Source organism: Coregonus clupeaformis, chromosome 33, assembly GCF_020615455.1.
Source record: "Coregonus clupeaformis isolate EN_2021a chromosome 33, ASM2061545v1, whole genome shotgun sequence".
Classification (NCBI taxonomy): Eukaryota; Metazoa; Chordata; class Actinopteri; order Salmoniformes; family Salmonidae; genus Coregonus; species Coregonus clupeaformis.
The window spans coordinates 16,453,830-16,481,521 of NC_059224.1; the positions used below are offsets into that span (position 1 = coordinate 16,453,830).

The 27,692-nt window shown below is 41.9% G+C and overlaps 1 protein-coding gene across 1 annotated transcript in view; it reads left to right on the forward strand.

Annotated features, from left to right (window-relative positions):
* The first annotated feature begins 6,455 nt into the window (after window positions 1-6,455).
* Window positions 6,456-27,692, forward strand: part of LOC121548895 — a 53,899-nt gene continuing 32,662 nt past the window's right edge. The window contains exons 1-19 of the mRNA XM_045210164.1: window positions 6,456-6,536; window positions 13,359-13,425; window positions 13,514-13,795; window positions 14,361-14,563; window positions 14,768-14,834; window positions 19,229-19,510; window positions 20,075-20,277; window positions 20,482-20,548; window positions 20,648-20,736; window positions 20,964-20,979; window positions 23,413-23,552; window positions 23,670-23,739; window positions 23,822-23,976; window positions 24,059-24,122; window positions 24,496-24,596; window positions 24,789-24,855; window positions 24,944-25,225; window positions 25,791-25,993; window positions 26,198-26,264. Coding sequence (XP_045066099.1) covers window positions 6,525-6,536; window positions 13,359-13,425; window positions 13,514-13,795; window positions 14,361-14,563; window positions 14,768-14,834; window positions 19,229-19,510; window positions 20,075-20,277; window positions 20,482-20,548; window positions 20,648-20,736; window positions 20,964-20,979; window positions 23,413-23,552; window positions 23,670-23,739; window positions 23,822-23,976; window positions 24,059-24,122; window positions 24,496-24,596; window positions 24,789-24,855; window positions 24,944-25,225; window positions 25,791-25,993; window positions 26,198-26,264 — 2,437 coding nt within the window. The 5' untranslated portion in view covers window positions 6,456-6,524. The remainder of the gene's footprint in view (window positions 6,537-13,358; window positions 13,426-13,513; window positions 13,796-14,360; window positions 14,564-14,767; window positions 14,835-19,228; window positions 19,511-20,074; window positions 20,278-20,481; window positions 20,549-20,647; window positions 20,737-20,963; window positions 20,980-23,412; window positions 23,553-23,669; window positions 23,740-23,821; window positions 23,977-24,058; window positions 24,123-24,495; window positions 24,597-24,788; window positions 24,856-24,943; window positions 25,226-25,790; window positions 25,994-26,197; window positions 26,265-27,692) is intronic.

The window sequence follows — 27,692 nt, forward strand, 5'->3', positions numbered from 1 at the left end:
CACACATTTTTGTTGTAGCCCCAGACAAACTCACTTAATTCAACACATTGAAGGCTTGATGATCAGTTGACAAGTTGAATCAGGTGTGCTTGTCCGGGGCTTCAACAAAAATATGTGCTGTTGGGGGTACTCGGACTGGAGTTGGGAATCACTGCTCTAACATAGGAGGTTAAGCTTGTCAAATAAATCAGTGACGTGACCAACACAGAGTAGAGATTATTGACCTTATCTGAAATATTTCCCCTGAGGGGCAAGAAGGTATGGCAACAAAGAGGAGGAGGACAGATATCTTCCACTGTTCTGTTCTCGACACAACAGGCTCTTCCACACACTCTCTCTCACACACACTCCTCGCTGCTGCAGACCTTAGCCTGACTCCCAGTCTGATTGTGCCATCATGCCAACTCCTTGTCACTCATGGGGATGCCAAATGTTTGGCTTGACAATGACAGCAATGGAGTTGGCAAGAGCACACATCTGGGACCAGGCTACAGACACCTAGGCCTACTCCTGTAGCCAAGTCACACTGCAACTCAAACACACACATTAACCGCACTACGTCCCCCCGTCTAGGTCTCTCAGGCCTGCCCCTCTTGGCCCTCATCACGGTGGACTACCACCCGGCTATCTTCATCACTGTGATGCTGGCCAGGAAACTGGTGTGGACCAGAGTGTTAGAGGTACTACACCTTCCATCTATCTCTCTCTATCACTCTCTAGCTATTGCTAGGAGACTCGTTATTACATTTTAAATGACAAAAAAGCTATTTAATTATTGGCAGCTATTACATTATGGACTACTCATTAATGGAGCTAAGGTTGTCCAGTCATCAGTCTTCACACCTGTTGCCCTCAGAACAGCCTCAATTTGTTGGGGCATGGACCCTACAAGTTGTTGAAAGTGTTCCACAGGGATACTGGCCCATGTTGACTCCAATGCTTCCCACGGTTGTGTCAAGTTGGTTGGATGTCTTTTGGCTGGTGCACCATTCTTGGTACACACAGGAAACTTTTGAGTGTGAAAAATCCAGAATGCAGTTCTTGACACAAACCGGAGCGCCTGGCACCTACCACCATACCCCGTTCAAAGGTACTTAAAGATGCACTATGCAGAAATCTTTCTTCCATTTCCTGGTTGCTAAAATGTTTATAGTTCGCCTAATTTCAGTTTATGTGACAAAACAAGCAAATATAGTGTAGAGAATCATTGTACCATCTAAACCGCTGTGAAATATACAGTGGGGAAAAAAAGTATTTAGTCAGCCACCAATTGTGCAAGTTCTCCCACTTAAAAAGATGAGAGAGGCCTGTAATTTTCATCATAGGTACACGTCAACTATGACAGACAAATTGAGATTTTTTTTCTCCAGAAAATCACATTGTAGGATTTTTTATGAATTTATTTGCAAATTATGGTGGAAAATAAGTATTTGGTCACCTACAAACAAGCAAGATTTCTGGCTCTCACAAATCTGTAACTTCTTCTTTAAGAGGCTCCTCTGTCCTCCACTCGTTACCTGTATTAATGGCACCTGTTTGAACTTGTTATCAGTATAAAAGACACCTGTCCACAACCTCAAACAGTCACACTCCAAACTCCACTATGGCCAAGACCAAAGAGCTGTCAAAGGACACCAGAAACAAAATTGTAGACCTGCACCAGGCTGGGAAGACTGAATCTGCAATAGGTAAGCAGCTTGGTTTGAAGAAATCAACTGTGGGAGCAATTATTAGGAAATGGAAGACATACAAGACCACTGATAATCTCCCTCGATCTGGGGCTCCACGCAAGATCTCACCCCGTGGGGTCAAAATGATCACAAGAACGGTGAGCAAAAATCCCAGAACCACACGGGGGGACCTAGTGAATGACCTGCAGAGAGCTGGGACCAAAGTAACAAAGCCTACCATCAGTAACACACTACGCCGCCAGGGACTCAAATCCTGCAGTGCCAGACATGTCCCCCCTGCTTAAGCCAGTACATGTCCAGGCCTGTCTGAAGTTTGCTAGAGTGCATTTGGATGATCCAGAAGAGGATTGGGAGAATGTCATATGGTCAGATGAAACCAAAATATAACTTTTTGGTAAAAACTCAACTCGTCGTGTTTGGAGGACAAAGAATGCTGAGTTGCATCCAAAGAACACCATACCTACTGTGAAGCATGGGGGTGGAAACATCATGCTTTGGGGCTGTTTTTCTGCAAAGGGACCAGGACGACTGATCCGTGTAGAGGAAAGAATGAATGGGGCCATGTATCGTGAGATTTTGAGTGAAAACCTTCCATCAGCAAGGGCATTGAAGATGAAATGTGGCTGGGTCTTTCAGCATGACAATGATCCCAAACACACCGCCCGGCAACGAAGGAGTGGCTTCGTAAGAAGCATTTCAAGGTCCTGGAGTGGCCTAGCCAGTCTCCAGATCTCAACCCCATAGAAAATCTTTGGAGGGAGTTGAAAGTCCGTGTTGCCCAGCGACAGCCCCAAAACATCACTGCTCTAGAGGAGATCTGCATGGAGGAATGGGCCAAAATACCAGCAACAGTGTGTGAAAACCTTGTGAAGATTTACAGAAAACGTTTGACCTGTGTCATTGCCAACAAAGGGTATATAACAAAGTATTGAGAAACTTTTATTATTGACCAAATACTTATTTTCCACCATAATTTGCAAATAAATTCATTAAAAATCCTACAATGTGATTTTCTGGATTTTTTTTCTCATTTTGTCTGTCATAGTTGACGTGTACCTATGATGAAAATTACAGGCCTCTCTCATCTTTTTAAGTGGGAGAACTTGCACAATTGGTGGCTGACTAAATACTTTTTTCCCCACTGTATATATATGGTTCTCTTTATCCAAACCCGATGTTGCAATTGACTGGTTGGTTTTTCTGCTTGGATTCAAGTGACACTGACAGAAGATCGACTAGGGTTATTAAAGCAACATAGAGTTTGGTATTTATTTTCCACTGGTTTTGACCTGCTGACACTTTGGCTAAAATGTCTGCTGACTACTGTAGTTTTACTGCAACATTTATTTATTTATTCCTGCAGCCTGCTACAAACGGTTGAGATATGAAGGAGGGTATTGCACTGACGTGTATTTGTATTTTATTGACAGGGCAGGGGTAATCCATAGATTAGGGCGGGGTGATAAATAATTTCCTACTCGACATCCTGCTCTGCAACATCATTGAAAACAACCCCCAACTAAGCAAAAAGAAATATGAGCGACATGGTAAATATAATGGGATATGTAGGCTTACATTTATCTTATTCTACTGTAGGCTACTAATTATTATTATAGTTACACGAAAGTGAACATTTTAGATTGCTCCATATTCCCCAATGGTTTATGTTATATATTAAGTAAATAACAAATGTGCCTATTGCATAAAACAGAGGCACATATTTGAGGTTGATACAGTGCTTGACACTCTCCTCAGGAGACACAAAACACAAGCAAGCGATTCTGGAGAGGATGTTGCATAGAGGTCCAAGGTGAGAGAACACTTGTGTTTCTGGGAAAGAGATGAGATGACATTAACATCATAGTTTTGTGTACAATGTGATCAGCTGTAATACGTGATACAGTATAAGCACTGCTCTAATAAATGTCCTTTATCTCTGTAGAGGTGAAATTCTTTACTGTAACGACTGGGAATACTGGGACGTCTCATGAGGACTTTACAGGGTGTCTCACTACAGGAAGAGGTTTAACTGAAGTGATGAAGGAGGAGAGTGATGTCATCCTGGCTTTCTTTTCCATCGTCTCTCGTGCTGGGACTGATATTGAAGCAGCACTGCAGCAGATTCCAGGTAATCAATATGAATGCTTGCTCTAGATTTAAGGAGCTGATACTTACTTAAAGGGCAATTGAAGGATCTGAACCCAACAGCAGGGATATATCACATTTTACACTCCTTTCAAACCACATGTACAGCAACCTACTGCAACCTACACTCCTTTCAAACCACATGTACTACACACTTTACCCCAAAAATTCTACTCTGTCTGTACCTAAGTAAATTACAATGATCTGATTTCCTGAATGATTTCTTGTTCCTGTCTGTCCCCCTCTCTCTCTCGACAGCTGGTAAACCTGTCATTCTGGTAGTGCTGCATCACTCCTTCGATCCAGAGTGTGTTGTATCTGACAGTAGCAGACTAGTGACCAGAGGTGATGTAATACTCACAGTGAACTGTCTCTTCCATGAGAGCCAGGGAGTACTACTGGAGTGTCCTCGCAATGAAAAGCAGTCAAAAAGATTCAGAAGACGTTTAACATGCAACCAAAGGTAAGCCATTTCACTTGTATTCCACATGATGGCGATAGAGTTGAATACTGGTGTATACTTATTGTTGACACAAGAGCTATACATTGTCATTGTTTTCCATACAAACATTCACATATGTTACCATCTCTTTGCAGAAGAATCTGCTGCTCAGCTGTTGTGCCTGTTGGTGTTGCTGTTCCACTGACAATGACATAAACACTAGCCTTTTGAATCAAGATGACTGACACTGGATTATACAAATAGTTTACACCAGTGGATGCTGCTGAGAGGAGGACGGCTCTTAATAATGGCTGGAATGGAGTCAACGAAATGGAATCAAACACATCAAACAATGGGTTTCCATGCGGTTGATACCATTCCATTGACTCCATTCCAGCCATTATTAGGAGCCGTCCTCCCCTCAGCAGCCTCCACTGGTTTACACTACAGCGTGGACTGCAGTTGTAAGGAATATGCAAGGAGTCAGGAAACAGATGTAGAAGGTGAGTTTAATCATTATAATCACTACTGAAAGTAACCAAAACCAATACTGACTGAGGCTTACTGAGGGCTATATGAAGGTATAGTAATCAGGGTGGTGATGAAGTCCAGGTGTGCTTAATGGTGGGGAGCTGGTGTGTGCAATGATGGTTGCCAGGTCTGCATAATGTGGGTTGCCAGGACCGGTGGTTAGTAGATCGGCAACGTTGAGCGCCGGTGCGGTGGAGCGGGAGTAGACGTGACAGCAGTTGTACACACTATCCTGACAATGACATGTTTCATCGAGCACCACATCGACTGAATCTAAATTATATCAACTGAAATGAAGGAATTTGATATGTATATTTTGTGACATTGAGACATTAGGGAGAAATTGATGGGCACAAATACTCTACAATATTTACATTTACAATTTTCACTAGTATCAGTTATTTGAAAGCAACTTGTTTACACATGCACATGAAGAGTGTCAGACACCTGTGAAATCATTCAATAAATGAGTCAAATGTTGATATATCAGTTATTTTGTTTCTTACAAGGCTCAACCCTCATAACAGGGTTGCTCTTAATGCAAGGCAATGACATTGTAAGGTCAATGACTAAATTAAGTAGTTTTTTTTGTCACCATGGGAGTTACGGTGTACACAGCAATATGCAATACATCAATATAAAACAATCTGTTTTATTAGAAGCAGTAAGGACATAATTTTTATAGGAGTCTGCTGGGTTAGTTTAATGTAAATCCACGTGATATAGGGTCCTAGGAGGTAACTAGCGCCCCCCTAAGAACAATGTCTAATTCCTGACACAAAAAAGCAAGGTTTTGAAAAAAATTGGTATGTGGATGAAGGTCATGCTTAGGCGAATAAACTATAAAAATAAATGGGGTAACTGGCCCCCGGTAGAAGATTATGGCATAGAGCTTCACACAAGTGTGTCAAAATCCATTTTATTTAGAAATTCTTTACTAAGTAATACTTAAAAGCTAAGTCTAGTTGCCTTATTTTCATGATTTAAATAAAATATGGGGGGACGTCAGTGGCCCCCCAGCCTTCTTGGCACACAGACTCTCTGGCACCCACCAGTGACAGAAATAAGTGGAATGTCCTCATCCTCAAAATCCTATGTAACACGTAATATCAAACACATTAACAAATCCTCTGTAAAACATGTCATATCAACATGTCACCATTAATTTCCGCACTATGAGGAGATTTGATGTAAAGTCCCTATTTTTAATGGTCAGTAGGCAGTTACACCCTACTGACCCTTTCAGTTTCACTTTCCTATTATAAGAATTCAGCGAGTTCAGAGAATATTTCAAGACTGAAAGTAGATGCTGCGACAGAAACGGTTCAAACCAGGTTTGTTCTTTCGGGGAGGGGGGCAGTTACACCCTACTGACCCTTTCAGTTTCACTTTCTTATTATAAGAATTCAGTGACTTCAGAGAATATTTCAAGACTGAAAGTAGATGCTGCGACAGAAACGGTTCAAACCAGGTTTGTTCTTTCATTGAATCTCTTTTTATAAATGCAATGTTAAAATTGTTATTGGTTTGTCTATCTTTGTGGGCTCATTGACATTGACAGCATTTAGAACTGCAGTATGCACCTTGATGTTCACACTGTATAGGCCAAACTGTAATTTGAGCGTCTTGCTTGTGTTCTCACGCATCTGTTTTCGTATTACATTGAAGATCAGATGATCATTGTGAGGCTCTGCAGCGTCAGCTAAAATTGAAATATGAGCAACAAGGTAAAGAATATGTCTAATATAAATCTATCATTAATAATAATCAGAAAAATGTTTACTTTGAATAATGTTTCGAACCAGCACTTAAAGTAGACCTATGGATTTATCTTTCCAAGGTAAACTGGCTGCCACCTGCAGATGCAGATGCACCCCAAGGTAAGCAAAATTACTATGCATGGGACACCTTCACAATCTAACCTTATTAAAGCAAAGAGGAAATTCAGCAACTCTTGGAGGACAGTGGAAGTTGATAAGTGTTTCTTTACTCTTTCAGCACATAGCCTTCATCAGAAATGTACAGATGGATTAATGGAGGATTTTATATCCTATTTAGAAATGTTTGGCCGATGTGGTGATACTAATGGTTTGTAGGCACTGGTGGTTTATTTACATAGTAGGTTATAATGACTAAAGTAGCAGGTTAGGAGAACTAACGTGGCAGCAGTGGCAGACTTAGCATTAGGCAGAAGAGGCAACTGCCTCAGGCCTCACATCATCAAGGGGCCTCATGAGCTGAGCATATTTTTTAAATATTTTCTTTAACAAACGTCAGATTTTACTTTTCGTAGCAGGTTAGGAGACCGTACACAGCAAGTTAGGAGAATTGAACATTAGGTTAAGGTTAGGAAAAGGGTTAGGGATAGCTAAAATACAATCTATTCTAGCCATGAACGTGCTACCTGCCCGTGCATTGTTTCACACGATATGATTGCAAACGTGACTTTCATTGAAAGTAAGCTGCAGCAAAAACTCTGATGAGGCGCTTTCAGAAGAGCGGGGCAGAGAAAATAAAAATAAAGATGACATATACAGTGGGGGAAAAAATTATTTAGTCAGCCACCAATTGTGCAAGTTCTCCCACTTAAAAAGATGAGAGAGGCCTGTAATTTTCATCATAGGTACACGTCAACTATGACAGACAAAATGAGAAAAAAAATCCAGAAAATCACATTTTAGGATTTTTTTATGAATTTATTTGCAAATTATGGTGGAAAATAAGTATTTGGTCAATAACAAAAGTTTCTCAATACTTTGTTATATACCCTTTGTTGGCAATGACACAGGTCAAACGTTTTCTGTAAGTCTTCACAAGGTTTTCACACACTGTTGCTGGTATTTTGGCCCATTCCTCCATGCAGATCTCCTCTAGAGCAGTGATGTTTTGGGGCTGTCGCTGGGCAACACGGACTTTCAACTCCCTCCAAAGATGTTCTATGGGGTTGAGATCTGGAGACTGGCTAGGCCACTCCGGGACCTTGAAATGCTTCTTACGAAGCCACTCCTTCGTTGCCCGGGCGATGTGTTTGGGATCATTGTCATGCTGAAAGACCCAGCCACGTTTCATCTTCAATGCCCTTGCTGATGGAAGGAGGTTTTCACTCAAAATCTCACGATACATGGCCCCATTCATTCTTTCCTTTACACGGATCAGTCGTCCTGGTCCCTTTGCAGAAAAACAGCCCCAAAGCATGATGTTTCCACCCCCATGCTTCACAGTAGGTATGGTGTTCTTTGGATGCAACTCAGCATTCTTTGTCCTCCAAACACGACGAGTTGAGTTTTTAACCAAAAAGTTATATTTTGGTTTCATCTGACCATATGACATTCTCCCAATCCTCTTCTGGATCATCCAAATGCACTCTAGCAAACTTCAGATGGGCCTGGACATGTACTGGCTTAAGCAGGGGGACACGTCTGGCACTGCAGGATTTGAGTCCCTGGCGGCATAGTGTGTTACCGATGGTAGGCTTTGTTACTTTGGTCCCAGCTCTCTGCAGGTCATTCACTAGGTCCCCCCGTGTGGTTCTGGGATTTTTGCTCACCGTTCTTGTGATCATTTTGACCCCACGGGGTGAGATCTTGCGTGGAGCCCCAGATCGAGGGAGATTATCAGTGGTCTTGTATGTCTTCCATTTCCTAATAATTGCTCCCACAGTTGATTTCTTCAGACCAAGCTGCTTACCTATTGCAGATTCAGTCTTCCCAGCCTTGTGCAGGTTTACAATTTTGTTTCTGGTGTCCTTTGACAGCTCTTTGGTCTTGGCCATAGTGGAGTTTGGAGTGTGACTGTTTGAGGTTGTGGACAGGTGTCTTTTATACTGATAAGTTCAAACAGGTGCCATTAATACAGGTAACGAGTGGAGGACAGAGGAGCCTCTTAAAGAAGAAGTTACAGGTCTGTGAGAGCCAGAAATCTTGCTTGTTTGTAGGTGACCAAATACTTATTTTCTACCATAATTTGCAAATAAATTCATTAAAAATCCTACAATGTGATTTTCTGGATTTTTTTTCCTCAATTTGTCTGTCATAGTTGACGTGTACCTATGATGAAAATGACAGGCCTCTCTCATCTTTTTAAGTGGGAGAATTGCACAATTGGTGGCTGACTAAATACTTTTTTCCCCCACTGTATTAAACAATTTAGTTGAAAGAAAGGTGCCTCTGATAATACTGCTATCACCGTCAAGGCAGAGGACACGATGGGACGAGCCCAGAGACAGGGTAATTCCACGGTAAAAAAATATATAAATTCAGAGCTTTCATATATGTTTGAGATATAGGACACTTCTAAACATACTTACTTATCATTACATTTTTGACTGATCTGTTTGTCCATGTATGAATCTTTTATTCAATGCGTTTCTAAGGGATAATAGCAGTAAGGCCAAATTCAATGTTTCATCAAATAATTGTTCATGATGAGTTCAGATTTGTTGTGGCCCCCACCCCCATCAAAGTTGCCCAACGCTGCTCTAGGTGGATGCAATACGCATTTCTTTAGTAAAAAGACAGATGCTGCTGATAACACTGCCGTTGTTGTCGAGGCAGAGGACATGTATTTGTAGCCTATGTATCTGATGCTGTCTGGTCAAAAAGATTATGGCATGTCATACTCTTTTTGGTCAGACCGCATCAGATACATGGGCTACATATAGTAAGACAGAGGGGCGCTGTTTCGCTCGCTCGGATGCTTTTTTCAGTGATAATTTCAGCACTTGCGAATTGAAGGAAAGTTGCCGGTGCTGGAATTATTTTGGATGAACGTGCGAAAGTAACCTACTTTTTGAAGTGATTTTTTTGGCAATCCAATGAAAACATAATGACTGGTTTTGTTCATGGCACAATAAAAGGTAATACATTTTTACAGTTAAATTATGTCTTTACTATAAATCCCATAAAAATTGCATGGGGCCTCCAAATCACTAAGCCCGCACCTGCATAGCAGGTTAGGATAATTCATCTAGCAGATATCATAACACCATGTTTTGTTTTGTATTCCCAATGCGATTGGTCACTGAACCCGGTGTTATATACTGATGGTTTGTCGAGACTGATAGTTGGTATGGTTGTGGCTACCAGTACAGCTCCATCTAGTTGTCGTGTCGGGGATAACAGTTGTTGACAACTAACGTTTTAGCGAAGCCTAAAGGCCGATTTATACCCTACAGAGACTGACACTACGGAGCGTATCGCAGTATTGTAAATGTCGTTTTCGTCACAAAAGGGGCGGCTCCTTGTAATGCACTCCGACAATCGATGCGCTCTGAGCCACATATAAATTGTAACGTGCGGTATCATCCCTTCCATAGCGGTGGGGGAGTGTTGTGTAGGTAATGAAGCTTGCTTGCTTGGTTCCTTGATCTGATCTATATGCTATGCATCAATGTAGCCTATTTTGCATTGATAAGCAAACATAATCTCAGTGACTGTTTAAACAAGCATTAGGTACTGCAGTGCATCTCCTCATGGACTGCACCAGATTTGCCAGTTCTTGCTGTGAGATGTTACCCCACTCTTCCACCAAGGCACCTGCAAGTTCCCTGACATATCTGTGGGGAATGGCCCTAGCCCTCACCCTCCGATCCAACAGGTCCCAGACGTGCTCAATGCGATTGAGATCCGGGTTCTTCACTGGCCATGGCAGAACACTGACATTCCTGTCTTGCAGGAAATCACGCACAGAACGAGCAGTATGGCTGGTGGCATTGTCATGCTGGAGGGTCATGTCAAGATGAGCCTGCAGGAAAGGTACCACATGAAGGAGGAGGATGTCTTCCCTGTAACGCACAGCGTTGAGATTGCCTGGAATGACAACAAGCTCAGTCTGATGATGCTGTGACACACCGCCCCAGACCATGACGGACCCTCCACCTCCAAATCGATCCTGCTCCAGAGTACAGGCCTCTGTGTAACGCTCATTCCTTCGACAATAAACCCGAATCCGATCATCACCCCTGGTGAGACAAAACCGCGACTCATCAGTGAAGAGCCCTTTTTGCCAGTCCTGTCTGGTCCAGCGACGGTGGGTTTGTGCCCATAGGCAACGTTGTTGCCGGTGATGTCTGGTGAGGACCTGCCTTACAACAGGCCTACGAGCCCTCAGTCCAGCCTCTCTCAGCCTATTGCGGACAGTCTGAGCACTGATGGAGGGATTGTGCGTTCCTGGTGTAACTCGGGCAGTTGTTGTTGCCATCCTGTACCAGTCCCGCAGGTGTGATGTTCGGATGTACCGATCCTGTGCAGGTGTTGTTACACGTGGTCTGCCACTGCGAGGACAATCAGCTGTCCGTCCTGTCTCCCTGTAGCGCTGTCTTAGGCGTCTCACAGTACAAACATTGCAATTTATTGCCCTGGCCACATCTGCAGTCCTCATGCCTCCTTGCAGCATGCCTAAGGCACGTTCACGCAGATGAGCAGGGACCCTGGGCATCTTTCTTTTGGTGTTTTTCAGAGTCATTGAAAGGCCTCTTTAGTGTCCTAAGTTTTCATAACTGTGACCTTAATTGCCTACCGCCTGTAAGCCGTTAGTGTCTTAACGACCGATCCACAGGTGCATGTTCATTAATTGTTTATGGTTAATTGAACAAGCATGGGAAACAGTGTTTAAACCCTTTACAATGAAGATCTGTGAAGTTATTTTGATTTATCTTTGAAAGACAGGGTCCTGAAAAAGGGATGTTTCTTTTTTTGCTGAGTTTAGATCAACGGAGTGGAGCTTATAGTAACCTTAACCCTTTTCCTAACCTTAAACTCATTCTCCTACCTGCTACATTAATGATCCTAACCTGCCACGTTAGTTCTCCTAACCTGCCACATTAATTCTACTAACCTGCTACTTTAGTTCTCCTAACCGGCTATGTAAGCAAACCATCAGTGCTGACAATCCATCAGTATCACCACACCAGCCATCTTGTTATGTATAAAAGGCCCCTCCATTATTCTGTCTGTAAATTTAAAACCCTTGTGGCAGAGGGCTAAATGCATTGGTTTTGCCTTTTAACAATAAAGAAGCACCTTTATTAATTTTCACCGTCCTCCAAGAGTTACTGATTTTCCTAATTACTTCGGTTTGCTCCTCAATTCATGTGCCTTGGTTTGAGTTTGAGGTAGCAGCAGTGTTCCCTTCATATTGCCTTATTATGAAGTATTGGGATATTTGTTTTTGTTAGATGCTATCATCAACAAGGCCGAAGATCCAAGCCAACCTAATGCAAATGTAGACCCTGAAATTCAGGACAGTGCAAGAGAAGACAGAAATGAACTTCCCCCAGGGGCCAAGGATGTTGAACTTCAAAGCAAAACAGAAGAGGTAGGAATAAGTGCAACAGATTACATACTATGGCCTTGTTCTATGAGATGTTCTTAATGTCAAACCTACTGTGAATTTGTCTTTGAATTACCAAAAATATCAACCTCTCTTTTTCAGGCAAAAAGGTGTAGTACTACTCCAGAACCAACCAACCAGCCCTCTCCAGCTCCTGCTAAAGCATCTGAAGGTAAGCATTATGAGTAGTGACGCGTAATCAAACTGCCATCTGATCATGCACTGATGGAGACATGGGGATATTTGTTTGTTAGATGCTGTCATCAAGGAGGCCAGAGACTCAACATGTGAAGATCCAAACCAGCTTCATGCAGATGTAGACACTGGAGTTCAAGATAGTACAAGAGAAGACAAAAACAAACGTCCTCCAGTCCCCATGGATGTAAAACTTCAAAGCAAAACTACAGAGGTAGATTTCAACTATACTGAATGAAAACACATCAATGTTCTCTAAAGAATGTTATGAACCAGTAAATCACCTTTTTTTCTAGACGAGTAAGCCCACTATTCCAGAAGAGACTAGTCAGCCCTCCCCAGCTGCTGCAACACCTGAAGGTATAGTCACCATCTGCAGGGGGTATTCAACTCTTAACCTACGAGGTCCGGAGCCTGTTGGTTTTCTGTTCTACCTGATAATTAATTGCATCCACCTGGTGTCCCAGGACTAAATCGGTCCCTGATTAGAGGGGAACAATGAAAAAACGCAGTGGAACTGGCTTCGAGGTCCAGAGTTGAGTTTGAGGGATCTAGAGGATACATTTTCACACTTTATTTAGGCTCTGCATTGTCATTAAAGCTACAACCCGTAAGATTTCCTGCTGTTCAATGGTCACTTCAATTAATGATACATTCCAGATTATGTATTGTAACTTGTTCACTTGCAAACCAAGTGGTACACAGACTCCGGATTACTAATTATTCTTTTTTAGATGCTACTAATGACGACACCGGATTTCACAACCTTACAAGAGCAGATGGAAACCATCCCCAGGCCCCAAGAATGTTGAACATGAAAGCAAAACTAAAGAGGTAGGTTACAGGCTACAGCTAATGATTAACATTTTCTAAGAGGTGCTGTAGATGTCGGCTATTGAGTTATATCATTAACAGATTTTCCATAGGTGATAAAGTCTTTGACAATGTGCCTTCACATTGGACTTTTACATAGGAAAACGTGTAGAATATTCTGGACCAATAAAGTCTCAACCTTTCCTTCCTAGAAAAATAAGACTAGTGCTCCAGAGATGAACAACCAGCCTCTCCCAGCTGCAGCACAAACACCTGCAGGTATCTAAAGGGATTAATTTTGACACTTTATTTAGGCTATGCATTGTCATCCAATCCCTGCTAAATGCTGCGTTTCCTTGTTGGTTAGATACTACTAACAAGGACACTGGAGTTTACGACGCCACAACAAGCGGAAACAAACATCCCCCAGGCCACAAGAATGCTAAAAATATGTTGAGGATGGAGAAATTCTTCACTTTTTTGGCTGGGAATACTCTGGGGTCTCATGTGGAATTCAATCATCGTCTCACCACACAAAGAGGTCTGACTGAGGTGATGTCACCAGAGCAGAGTGATGTCATCTTGTCTTTCTTTCCCATCATCTCTCATGCTGGGACTGATATTGAAGCAGCACTGCAGCAGATTCCAGGTAATTCAGTCAGGATGTCATTTATATTCAATGCACACACAAATCTGATGCAATTACAATCTTCCTTATATCTTCCGCAGTTATAACAATAACAAAGTGGTCCCCCCACCAAAAAGCTGAAGGAATGGGGCTGGAGAAATGTAACCAGTCTCAAATTCATAGACCGAGCTAGGGACGCAAGAACTGACCATCCATGATATATAATTATAGCTTTAACCATGTTTACAGGCTATACAGTGATTGTTTACTTGTACATTGTTTACAAACATTGGAGTAAAACAAGCGTATAATTTGTGTTCTGATGGAGTATGACAGTTCATCTACGGTATTTATAAGTTACTGTATATTCTTCAAGAATCAATGGGTATATATAATTAATTTGTAAGTCCAAAAGGGGATGTAGCAACTACACATTGCCCCTATAAGTTCAGCACTATATTTTCATCGAAATGATATTCCTCTGCAACAGTAATTTATGCTTGTCACACTATATTTAGCAATTGTCACTGTACTGTACTAATCCAGTTCTATCGTTGATGTTGATATTTTTTTTCTCTTTTGACAGATGGTAAACCTGTCATTCTGGTAGTGCTGCATCACACCTTCAACTCAGACTACACTGTACCTGACAGTAGCAGACTAGTGACCAGAGGTGATGTAATACTCACAGTGGACTGTCTCTTTCATGAGAGCAAAGGACTACTGGAGTGTCCACGCAATGAAGAAGCAATTAGAAAGATTCTGGACAGGCCAGAAATACAGCCAAAGGTAGTTCATCCTTATTCTTGTCAGTAAACAACTTACTATTAAATAAAATACACATGCATCAGCAGAGATTTCACACCAAAAATATTTTATTAGGGAATGTGCAATTGTCTTTAATAATAGTAGTAATTTAAAACTAGTATTTGAATAAATTATTATTTATTGGTCATTGTTTTGGATCAATGAGTAACAACCTCTCCTTTCTAGACAAGTAAGCCTGCTGCTCCAGAGAAGACCAGACAGATCCCGCCCGCTGCTTCACATCCACCTGAAGGTACAGTCAGCATATGGGGATTCATTTTGACACTTTGTTTAGGCAATGCATTGTCATTCAGTCCTCACTCACTGCTGGTTTTTGCTATTGTTTTTTTAGATGCTGTTAACGATGCTAACATCAACACTGGAGTTGACAAACGCCCTCCAGGTCCCAAGAACTCTGCGATTACAAGCCAACCTAAACAGGTTGGCATAAAGGCTCCATCTATGACTGTTTTCTTCTAGGCATTATGTTGATGTTTAATAACTAATAGAGTTACCTCATAACTCATAGACATTATGATGAATGAAACATAACAGTCTGCTTATCGCAATTATGTTGGACTTTTGAAATGAATATTTTCCCCCAACAATTAACACAGTATTTTCTATTATCTTTTAAAAGGGAACTAAACTTTCCTTTCTGTTGCAGCAGGACTATCCAAAAAAGTAAGTACTGATATAAATGTAACATTAATATAATATGTTGCACAATAAATAGGTGCCCTAGGGCCTTTTGAAATGGTTACCTACTGTCAAGCAGGGTGTTCCCTTCAAGATAATCAATATCCATGAAACCATGTTAAAAGTGGTTATCATGGAGTAGACTGAGGGTTCATCCACTGAAGTGAATACTTGTGGGTTGATCAGAGTGATCGGGGCTTAAAGATCTGACAAACCTTTCTAGTTTACCTCAGACATTTCCTGTATCTCTATACAGGTCACTGAACCCGGTGTTATATACTGATGGTTTGTCGAGACTGATAGTTGGTATGGTTGTGGCTACCAGTACAGCTCCATCTAGTTGTCGTGTCGGGGATAACAGTTGTTGACAACTAACGTTTTAGCGAAGCCTAAAGGCCGATTTATACCCTACAGAGACTGACACTACGGAGCGTATCGCAGTATTGTAAATGTCGTTTTTCGTCACAAAAGGGGCGGCTCCTTGTAATGCACTCCGACAATCGATGCGCTCTGAGCCACATATAAATTGTAACGTGCGGTATCATCCCTTCCATAGCGGTGGGGGAGTGTTGTGTAGGTAATGAAGCTTGCTTGCTTGGTTCCTTGATCTGATCTATATGCTATGCATCAATGTAGCCTATTTTGCATTGATAAGCAAACATAATCTCAGTGACTGTTTAAACAAGCATTAGGTACTGCAGTGCATCTCCTCATGGACTGCACCAGATTTGCCAGTTCTTGCTGTGAGATGTTACCCCACTCTTCCACCAAGGCACCTGCAAGTTCCCTGACATATCTGTGGGGAATGGCCCTAGCCCTCACCCTCCGATCCAACAGGTCCCAGACGTGCTCAATGCGATTGAGATCCGGGTTCTTCACTGGCCATGGCAGAACACTGACATTCCTGTCTTGCAGGAAATCACGCACAGAACGAGCAGTATGGCTGGTGGCATTGTCATGCTGGAGGGTCATGTCAAGATGAGCCTGCAGGAAAGGTACCACATGAAGGAGGAGGATGTCTTCCCTGTAACGCACAGCGTTGAGATTGCCTGGAATGACAACAAGCTCAGTCTGATGATGCTGTGACACACCGCCCCAGACCATGACGGACCCTCCACCTCCAAATCGATCCTGCTCCAGAGTACAGGCCTCTGTGTAACGCTCATTCCTTCGACAATAAACCCGAATCCGATCATCACCCCTGGTGAGACAAAACCGCGACTCATCATTGAAGAGCCCTTTTTGCCAGTCCTGTCTGGTCCAGCGACGGTGGGTTTGTGCCCATAGGCAACGTTGTTGCCGGTGATGTCTGGTGAGGACCTGCCTTACAACAGGCCTCACGAGCCCTCAGTCCAGCCTCTCTCAGCCTATTGCGGACAGTCTGAGCACTGATGGAGGGATTGTGCGTTCCTGGTGTAACTCGGGCAGTTGTTGTTGCCATCCTGTACCAGTCCCGCAGGTGTGATGTTCGGATGTACCGATCCTGTGCAGGTGTTGTTACACGTGGTCTGCCACTGCGAGGACAATCAGCTGTCCGTCCTGTCTCCCTGTAGCGCTGTCTTAGGCGTCTCACAGTACAAACATTGCAATTTATTGCCCTGGCCACATCTGCAGTCCTCATGCCTCCTTGCAGCATGCCTAAGGCACGTTCACGCAGATGAGCAGGGACCCTGGGCATCTTTCTTTTGGTGTTTTTCAGAGTCATTGAAAGGCCTCTTTAGTGTCCTAAGTTTTCATAACTGTGACCTTAATTGCCTACCGCCTGTAAGCCGTTAGTGTCTTAACGACCGTTCCACAGGTGCATGTTCATTAATTGTTTATGGTTAATTGAACAAGCATGGGAAACAGTGTTTAAACCCTTTACAATGAAGATCTGTTTTAGTTATTTTGATTTATCTTTGAAAGACAGGGTCCTGAAAAAGGGATGTTTCTTTTTTTGCTGAGTTTAGATCAACGGAGTGGAGCTTATAGTAACCTTAACCCTTTTCCTAACCTTAAACTCATTCTCCTACCTGCTACATTAATGATCCTAACCTGCCACGTTAGTTCTCCTAACCTGCCACATTAATTCTACTAACCTGCTACTTTAGTTCTCCTAACCGGCTATGTAAGCAAACCATCAGTGCTGACAATCCATCAGTATCACCACACCAGCCATCTTGTTATGTATAAAAGGCCCCTCCATTATTCTGTCTGTAAATTTAAAACCCTTGTGGCAGAGGGCTAAATGCATTGGTTTTGCCTTTTAACAATAAAGAAGCACCTTTATTAATTTTCACCGTCCTCCAAGAGTTACTGATTTTCCTAATTACTTCAGTTTGCTCCTCAATTCATGTGCCTTGGTTTGAGTTTGAGGTAGCAGCAGTGTTCCCTTCATATTGCCTTATTATGAAGTATTGGGATATTTGTTTTTGTTAGATGCTATCATCAACAAGGCCGAAGATCCAAGCCAACCTAATGCAAATGTAGACCCTGAAATTCAGGACAGTGCAAGAGAAGACAGAAATGAACTTCCCCCAGGGGCCAAGGATGTTGAACTTCAAAGCAAAACAGAAGAGGTAGGAATAAGTGCAACAGATTACATACTATGGCCTTGTTCTATGAGATGTTCTTAATGTCAAACCTACTGTGAATTTGTCTTTGAATTACCAAAAATATCAACCTCTCTTTTTCAGGCAAAAAGGTGTAGTACTACTCCAGAACCAACCAACCAGCCCTCTCCAGCTCCTGCTAAAGCATCTGAAGGTAAGCATTATGAGTAGTGACGCGTAATCAAACTGCCATCTGATCATGCACTGATGGAGACATGGGGATATTTGTTTGTTAGATGCTGTCATCAAGGAGGCCAGAGACTCAACATGTGAAGATCCAAACCAGCTTCATGCAGATGTAGACACTGGAGTTCAAGATAGTACAAGAGAAGACAAAAACAAACGTCCTCCAGTCCCCATGGATGTAAAACTTCAAAGCAAAACTACAGAGGTAGATTTCAACTATACTGAATGAAAACACATCAATGTTCTCTAAAGAATGTTATGAACCAGTAAATCACCTTTTTTTCTAGACGAGTAAGCCCACTATTCCAGAAGAGACTAGTCAGCCCTCTCCAGCTGCTGCAACACCTGAAGGTATAGTCACCATCTGCAGGGGTATTCAACTCTTAACCTACGAGGTCCGGAGCCTGTTGGTTTTCTGTTCTACCTGATAATTAATTGCATCCACCTGGTGTCCCAGGACTAAATCGGTCCCTGATTAGAGGGGAACAATGAAAAACGCAGTGGAACTGGCTTCGAGGTCCAGAGTTGAGTTTGAGGGATCTAGAGGATACATTTTCACACTTTATTTAGGCTCTGCATTGTCATTAAAGCTACAACCCGTAAGATTTCCTGCTGTTCAATGGTCACTTCAATTAATGATACATTCCAGATTATGTATTGTAACTTGTTCACTTGCAAACCAAGTGGTACACAGACTCCGGATTACTAATTATTCTTTTTTAGATGCTACTAATGACGACACCGGATTTCACAACCTTACAAGAGCAGATGGAAACCATCCCCCAGGCCCCAAGAATGTTGAACATGAAAGCAAAACTAAAGAGGTAGGTTACAGGCTACAGCTAATGATTAACATTTTCTAAGAGGTGCTGTAGATGTCGGCTATTGGAGTTATATCATTAACAGATTTTCCATAGGTGATAAAGTCTTTGACAATGTGCCTTCACATTGGACTTTTACATAGGAAAACGTGTAGAATATTCTGGACCAATAAAGTCTCAACCTTTCCTTCCTAGAAAAATAAGACTAGTGCTCCAGAGATGAACAACCAGCCTCTCCCAGCTGCAGCACAAACACCTGCAGGTATCTAAAGGGATTAATTTTGACACTTTATTTAGGCTATGCATTGTCATCCAATCCCTGCTAAATGCTGCGTTTCCTTGTTGGTTAGATACTACTAACAAGGACACTGGAGTTTACGACGCCACAACAAGCGGAAACAAACATCCCCCAGGCCACAAGAATGCTAAAAATATGTTGAGGGTGGAGAAATTCTTCACTTTTTTGGCTGGGAATACTCTGGGGTCTCATGTGGAATTCAATCATCGTCTCACCACACAAAGAGGTCTGACTGAGGTGATGTCACCAGAGCAGAGTGATGTCATCTTGTCTTTCTTTCCCATCATCTCTCATGCTGGGACTGATATTGAAGCAGCACTGCAGCAGATTCCAGGTAATTCAGTCAGGATGTCATTTATATTCAATGCACACACAAATCTGATGCAATTACAATCTTCCTTATATCTTCCGCAGTTATAACAATAACAAAGTGGTCCCCCACCAAAAAGCTGAAGGAATGGGGCTGGAGAAATGTAACCAGTCTCAAATTCATAGACCGAGCTAGGGACGCAAGAACTGACCATCCATGATATATAATTATAGCTTTAACCATGTTTACAGGCTATACAGTGATTGTTTACTTGTACATTGTTTACAAACATTGGAGTAAAACAAGCGTATAATTTGTGTTCTGATGGAGTATGACAGTTCATCTACGGTATTTATAAGTTACTGTATATTCTTCAAGAATCAATGGGTATATATAATTAATTTGTAAGTCCAAAAGGGGATGTAGCAACTACACATTGCCCCTATAAGTTCAGCACTATATTTTCATCGAAATGATATTCCTCTGCAACAGTAATTTATGCTTGTCACACTATATTTAGCAATTGTCACTGTACTGTACTAATCCAGTTCTATCGTTGATGTTGATATTTTTTTTCTCTTTTGACAGATGGTAAACCTGTCATTCTGGTAGTGCTGCATCACACCTTCAACTCAGACTACACTGTACCTGACAGTAGCAGACTAGTGACCAGAGGTGATGTAATACTCACAGTGGACTGTCTCTTTCATGAGAGCAAAGGACTACTGGAGTGTCCACGCAATGAAGAAGCAATTAGAAAGATTCTGGACAGGCCAGAAATACAGCCAAAGGTAGTTCATCCTTATTCTTGTCAGTAAACAACTTACTATTAAATAAAATACACATGCATCAGCAGAGATTTCACACCAAAAATATTTTATTAGGGAATGTGCAATTGTCTTTAATAATAGTAGTAATTTAAAACTAGTATTTGAATAAATTATTATTTATTGGTCATTGTTTTGGATCAATGAGTAACAACCTCTCCTTTCTAGACAAGTAAGCCTGCTGCTCCAGAGAAGACCAGACAGATCCCGCCCGCTGCTTCACATCCACCTGAAGGTACAGTCAGCATATGGGGATTCATTTTGACACTTTGTTTAGGCAATGCATTGTCATTCAGTCCTCACTCACTGCTGGTTTTTGCTATTGTTTTTTTAGATGCTGTTAACGATGCTAACATCAACACTGGAGTTGACAAACGCCCTCCAGGTCCCAAGAACTCTGCGATTACAAGCCAACCTAAACAGGTTGGCATAAAGGCTCCATCTATGACTGTTTTCTTCTAGGCATTATGTTGATGTTTAATAACTAATAGAGTTACCTCATAACTCATAGACATTATGATGAATGAAACATAACAGTCTGCTTATCGCAATTATGTTGGACTTTTGAAATGAATATTTTCCCCCCAACAATTAACACAGTATTTTCTATTATCTTTTAAAAGGGAACTAAACTTTCCTTTCTGTTGCAGCAGGACTATCCAAAAAGTAAGTACTGATATAAATGTAACATTAATATAATATGTTGCACAATAAATAGGTGCCCTAGGGCCTTTTGAAATGGTTACCTACTGTCAAGCAGGGTGTTCCCTTCAAGATAATCAATATCCATGAAACCATGTTAAAAGTGGTTATCATGGAGTAGACTGAGGGTTCATCCACTGAAGTGAATACTTGTGGGTTGATCAGAGTGATCGGGGCTTAAAGATCTGACAAACCTTTCTAGTTTACCTCAGACATTTCCTGTATCTCTATACAGGTCACTGAACCCGGTGTTATATACTGATGGTTTGTCGAGACTGATAGTTGGTATGGTTGTGGCTACCAGTACAGCTCCATCTAGTTGTCGTGTCGGGGATAACAGTTGTTGACAACTAACGTTTTAGCGAAGCCTAAAGGCCGATTTATACCCTACAGAGACTGACACTACGGAGCGTATCGCAGTATTGTAAATGTCGTTTTTCGTCACAAAAAGGGGGCGGCTCCTTGTAATGCACTCCGACAATCGATGCGCTCTGAGCCACATATAAATTGTAACGTGCGGTATCATCCCTTCCATAGCGGTGGGGGAGTGTTGTGTAGGTAATGAAGCTTGCTTGCTTGGTTCCTTGATCTGATCTATATGCTATGCATCAATGTAGCCTATTTTGCATTGATAAGCAAACATAATCTCAGTGACTGTTTAAACAAGCATTAGGTACTGCAGTGCATCTCCTCATGGACTGCACCAGATTTGCCAGTTCTTGCTGTGAGATGTTACCCCACTCTTCCACCAAGGCACCTGCAAGTTCCCTGACATATCTGTGGGGAATGGCCCTAGCCCTCACCCTCCGATCCAACAGGTCCCAGACGTGCTCAATGCGATTGAGATCCGGGTTCTTCACTGGCCATGGCAGAACACTGACATTCCTGTCTTGCAGGAAATCACGCACAGAACGAGCAGTATGGCTGGTGGCATTGTCATGCTGGAGGGTCATGTCAAGATGAGCCTGCAGGAAAGGTACCACATGAAGGAGGAGGATGTCTTCCCTGTAACGCACAGCGTTGAGATTGCCTGGAATGACAACAAGCTCAGTCTGATGATGCTGTGACACACCGCCCCAGACCATGACGGACCCTCCACCTCCAAATCGATCCTGCTCCAGAGTACAGGCCTCTGTGTAACGCTCATTCCTTCGACAATAAACCCGAATCCGATCATCACCCCTGGTGAGACAAAACCGCGACTCATCAGTGAAGAGCCCTTTTTGCCAGTCCTGTCTGGTCCAGCGACGGTGGGTTTGTGCCCATAGGCAACGTTGTTGCCGGTGATGTCTGGTGAGGACCTGCCTTACAACAGGCCTACGAGCCCTCAGTCCAGCCTCTCTCAGCCTATTGCGGACAGTCTGAGCACTGATGGAGGGATTGTGCGTTCCTGGTGTAACTCGGGCAGTTGTTGTTGCCATCCTGTACCAGTCCCGCAGGTGTGATGTTCGGATGTACCGATCCTGTGCAGGTGTTGTTACACGTGGTCTGCCACTGCGAGGACAATCAGCTGTCCGTCCTGTCTCCCTGTAGCGCTGTCTTAGGCGTCTCACAGTACAAACATTGCAATTTATTGCCCTGGCCACATCTGCAGTCCTCATGCCTCCTTGCAGCATGCCTAAGGCACGTTCACGCAGATGAGCAGGGACCCTGGGCATCTTTCTTTTGGTGTTTTTCAGAGTCATTGTAAGGCCTCTTTAGTGTCCTAAGTTTTCATAACTGTGACCTTAATTGCCTACCGCCTGTAAGCCGTTAGTGTCTTAACGACCGTTCCACAGGTGCATGTTCATTAATTGTTTATGGTTAATTGAACAAGCATGGGAAACAGTGTTTAAACCCTTTACAATGAAGATCTGTTTTAGTTATTTTGATTTATCTTTGAAAGACAGGGTCCTGAAAAAGGGATGTTTCTTTTTTGCTGAGTTTAGATCAACGGAGTGGAGCTTATAGTAACCTTAACCCTTTTCCTAACCTTAAACTCATTCTCCTACCTGCTACATTAATGATCCTAACCTGCCACGTTAGTTCTCCTAACCTGCCACATTAATTCTACTAACCTGCTACTTTAGTTCTCCTAACCGGCTATGTAAGCAAACCATCAGTGCTGACAATCCATCAGTATCACCACACCAGCCATCTTGTTATGTATAAAAGGCCCCTCCATTATTCTGTCTGTAAATTTAAAACCCTTGTGGCAGAGGGCTAAATGCATTGGTTTTGCCTTTTAACAATAAAGAAGCACCTTTATTAATTTTCACCGTCCTCCAAGAGTTACTGATTTTCCTAATTACTTCAGTTTGCTCCTCAATTCATGTGCCTTGGTTTGAGTTTGAGGTAGCAGCAGTGTTCCCTTCATATTGCCTTATTATGAAGTATTGGGATATTTGTTTTTGTTAGATGCTATCATCAACAAGGCCGAAGATCCAAGCCAACCTAATGCAAATGTAGACCCTGAAATTCAGGACAGTGCAAGAGAAGACAGAAATGAACTTCCCCCAGGGGCCAAGGATGTTGAACTTCAAAGCAAAACAGAAGAGGTAGGAATAAGTGCAACAGATTACATACTATGGCCTTGTTCTATGAGATGTTCTTAATGTCAAACCTACTGTGAATTTGTCTTTGAATTACCAAAAATATCAACCTCTCTTTTTCAGGCAAAAAGGTGTAGTACTACTCCAGAACCAACCAACCAGCCCTCTCCAGCTCCTGCTAAAGCATCTGAAGGTAAGCATTATGAGTAGTGACGCGTAATCAAACTGCCATCTGATCATGCACTGATGGAGACATGGGGATATTTGTTTGTTAGATGCTGTCATCAAGGAGGCCAGAGACTCAACATGTGAAGATCCAAACCAGCTTCATGCAGATGTAGACACTGGAGTTCAAGATAGTACAAGAGAAGACAAAAACAAACGTCCTCCAGTCCCCATGGATGTAAAACTTCAAAGCAAAACTACAGAGGTAGATTTCAACTATACTGAATGAAAACACATCAATGTTCTCTAAAGAATGTTATGAACCAGTAAATCACCTTTTTTTCTAGACGAGTAAGCCCACTATTCCAGAAGAGACTAGTCAGCCCTCCCCAGCTGCTGCAACACCTGAAGGTATAGTCACCATCTGCAGGGGTATTCAACTCTTAACCTACGAGGTCCGGAGCCTGTTGGTTTTCTGTTCTACCTGATAATTAATTGCATCCACCTGGTGTCCCAGGACTAAATCGGTCCCTGATTAGAGGGGAACAATGAAAAAACGCAGTGGAACTGGCTTCGAGGTCCAGAGTTGAGTTTGAGGGATCTAGAGGATACATTTTCACACTTTATTTAGGCTCTGCATTGTCATTAAAGCTACAACCCGTAAGATTTCCTGCTGTTCAATGGTCACTTCAATTAATGATACATTCCAGATTATGTATTGTAACTTGTTCACTTGCAAACCAAGTGGTACACAGACTCCGGATTACTAATTATTCTTTTTTAGATGCTACTAATGACGACACCGGATTTCACAACCTTACAAGAGCAGATGGAAACCATCCCCCAGGCCCCAAGAATGTTGAACATGAAAGCAAAACTAAAGAGGTAGGTTACAGGCTACAGCTAATGATTAACATTTTCTAAGAGGTGCTGTAGATGTCGGCTATTGGAGTTATATCATTAACAGATATACCATAGGTGATAAAGTCTTTGACAATGTGCCTTCACATTGGACTTTTACATAGGAAAACGTGTAGAATATTCTGGACCAATAAAGTCTCAACCTTTCCTTCCTAGAAAAATAAGACTAGTGCTCCAGAGATGAACAACCAGCCTCTCCCAGCTGCAGCACAAACACCTGCAGGTATCTAAAGGGATTAATTTTGACACTTTATTTAGGCTATGCATTGTCATCCAATCCCTGCTAAATGCTGCGTTTCCTTGTTGGTTAGATACTACTAACAAGGACACTGGAGTTTACGACGCCACAACAAGCCGAAACAAACATCCCCCAGGCCCCAAGAATGCTAAAAATATGATGAGGATGGAGAAATTCTTCACTGTTGTGGCTGGGAATACTCTGAGGTCTCATGTGGAATTCAATCATCGTCTCACCACACAAAGAGGTCTGACTGAGGTGATGTCACCAGAGCAGAGTGATGTCATCTTGTCTTTCTGTCCCATCATCTCTCGTGCTGGGACTGATATTGAAGCAGCACTGCAGCAGATTCCAGGTAATTCAGTCAGGATGTCATTTAGATTCAATGCACACACAAATCTGATGCAATTACAATCTTCCTTATATCTTCCGCAGTTATAACAATAACAAAGTGGTCCCCCCACCAAAAAGCTGAAGGAATGGGGCTGGAGAAATGTAACCAGTCTCAAATTCATAGATCGAGCTAGGGACGCAAGAACTGACCATCCATGATATACAATTATAGCTTTAACCATGTTTACAGGCTATACAGTGATTGTTTACTTGTACATTGTTTACAAACATTGGAGTAAAACAAGCGTATATTTTGTGTTCTGATGGAGTATGACAGTTCATCTACGGTATTTATAAGTTACTGTATATTCTTCAAGAATCAATGGGTATATATAATTAATTTGTAAGTCCAAAAGGGGATGTAGCAACTACACATTGCCCCTATAAGTTCAGCACTATATTTTCATCGAAATGATATTCCTCTGCAACAGTAATTTATGCTTGTCACACTATATTTAGCAATTGTCACTGTACTGTACTAATCCAGTTCTATCGTTGATGTTGACATTTTGTTTCTCTTTCGACAGCTGGTAAACCTGTCATTCTGGTAGTGCTGCATCACACCTTCAACTCAGACTACACTGTACCTGACAGTAGCAGACTAGTGACCAGAGGTGATGTAATACTCACAGTGGACTGTCTCTTCCATGAGAGCAAAGGACTACTGGAGTGTCCACGCAATGAAGAAGCAATTAGAAAGATTCTGGACAGGCCAGAAATACAGCCAAAGGTAGTTCATCCTTATTCTTGTCAGTAAACAACTTACTATTAAATACAATACACATGCATCAGCAGAGATTTCACACCAAAAATATTTTATTAGGGAATGTGCAATTGTCTTTAATAATAGTAGTAATTTAAAACTAGTATTTGAATAAATTATTATTTATTGGTCATTGTTTTGGATCAATGAGTAACAACCTCTCCTTTCTAGACAAGTAAGCCTGCTGCTCCAGAGAAGACCAGACAGATCCCGCCCGCTGCTTCACATCCACCTGAAGGTACAGTCAGCATATGGGGATTCATTTTGACACTTTGTTTAGGCAATGCATTGTCATTCAGTCCTCACTCACTGCTGGTTTTTGCTATTGTTTTTTTAGATGCTGTTAACGATGCTAACATCAACACTGGAGTTGACAAACGCCCTCCAGGTCCCAAGAACTCTGCGATTACAAGCCAACCTAAACAGGTTGGCATAAAGGCTCCATCTATGACTGTTTTCTTCTAGGCATTATGTTGATGTTTAATAACTAATAGAGTTACCTCATAACTCATAGACATTATGATGAATGAAACATAACAGTCTGCTTATCGCAATTATGTTGGACTTTTGAAATGAATATTTTCCCCCAACAATTAACACAGTATTTTCTATTATCTTTTAAATGGGAACTAAACTTTCCTTTCTGTTGCAGCAGGACTATCCAAAAAGTAAGTACTGATATAAATGTAACATTAATATAATATGTTGCACAATAAATAGGTGTCCTAGGGCCTTTTGAAACGGTTATCTACTGTCAAGCAGGGTGTTCCCTTCAAGGTAATCAATATCCATGAAACCATGTTAAAAGTGGTTATCATGGAATAGACTGAGGGTTCATCCACTGAAGTGAATACTTGTGGGTTGATCAGAGTGAGCAGGGCTTAAAGATCTGACAAACCTTTCTAGTTTACCTCAGACATTTCCTGTATCTCTATAGGGTCGAGGATGGACAAAATCTTCACTGTTGTGACTGGGAATACTCTGGGGTCTCATGAGAAATTATTTGATCATCTCACTGCCAATAGACACTTAACTAAAGTGACGTCACTAGAGGAGAGTGATGTCATCTTGGCTTTCTGTTCCATTGTCTCTCGGTCTGGGACTGATATTGAAGCAGCACTGAAGCAGATTCCAGGTAATCAATATCCATGAAGAACATTTTCAAAACATTAATGTATGTTTTACGTGATTATTGTTATTTTTATCCCCTCTCTCGACAGCTGGTAAACCTGTCATTCTGGTAGTGCTGCATCACTCCTTCGATCCAGACTACACTGTACCTGACAGTAGCAGACTAGTGACCAGAGGTGATGTAATACTCACAGTGGACTGTCTCTTCCATGAGAGCAAAGGACTACTGGAGTGTCCACGCAATGAAGCAGCAGTCAAAGACATTTTGAAGAAGCTTGACATACGTCCTGAGGTATTGTATCATTTAATCACCATTTTAAATGTTTTAATTCAGTACTGAATCACTCTGTAGATAATGTACCATAGAAACTAATAGAAACGTTGCTATTCTTTCCACTTTTTCTTTCAGACTAAAAATGAAGCACGAGTCAATAGGGCTCATGAGAGGCAAACTGTACAGCCAATGGTAGTTTGCTTTACCTTTGTTGTATTCCACATTCACTCTACACTTGTATGTTTATTAGTAATATGAACA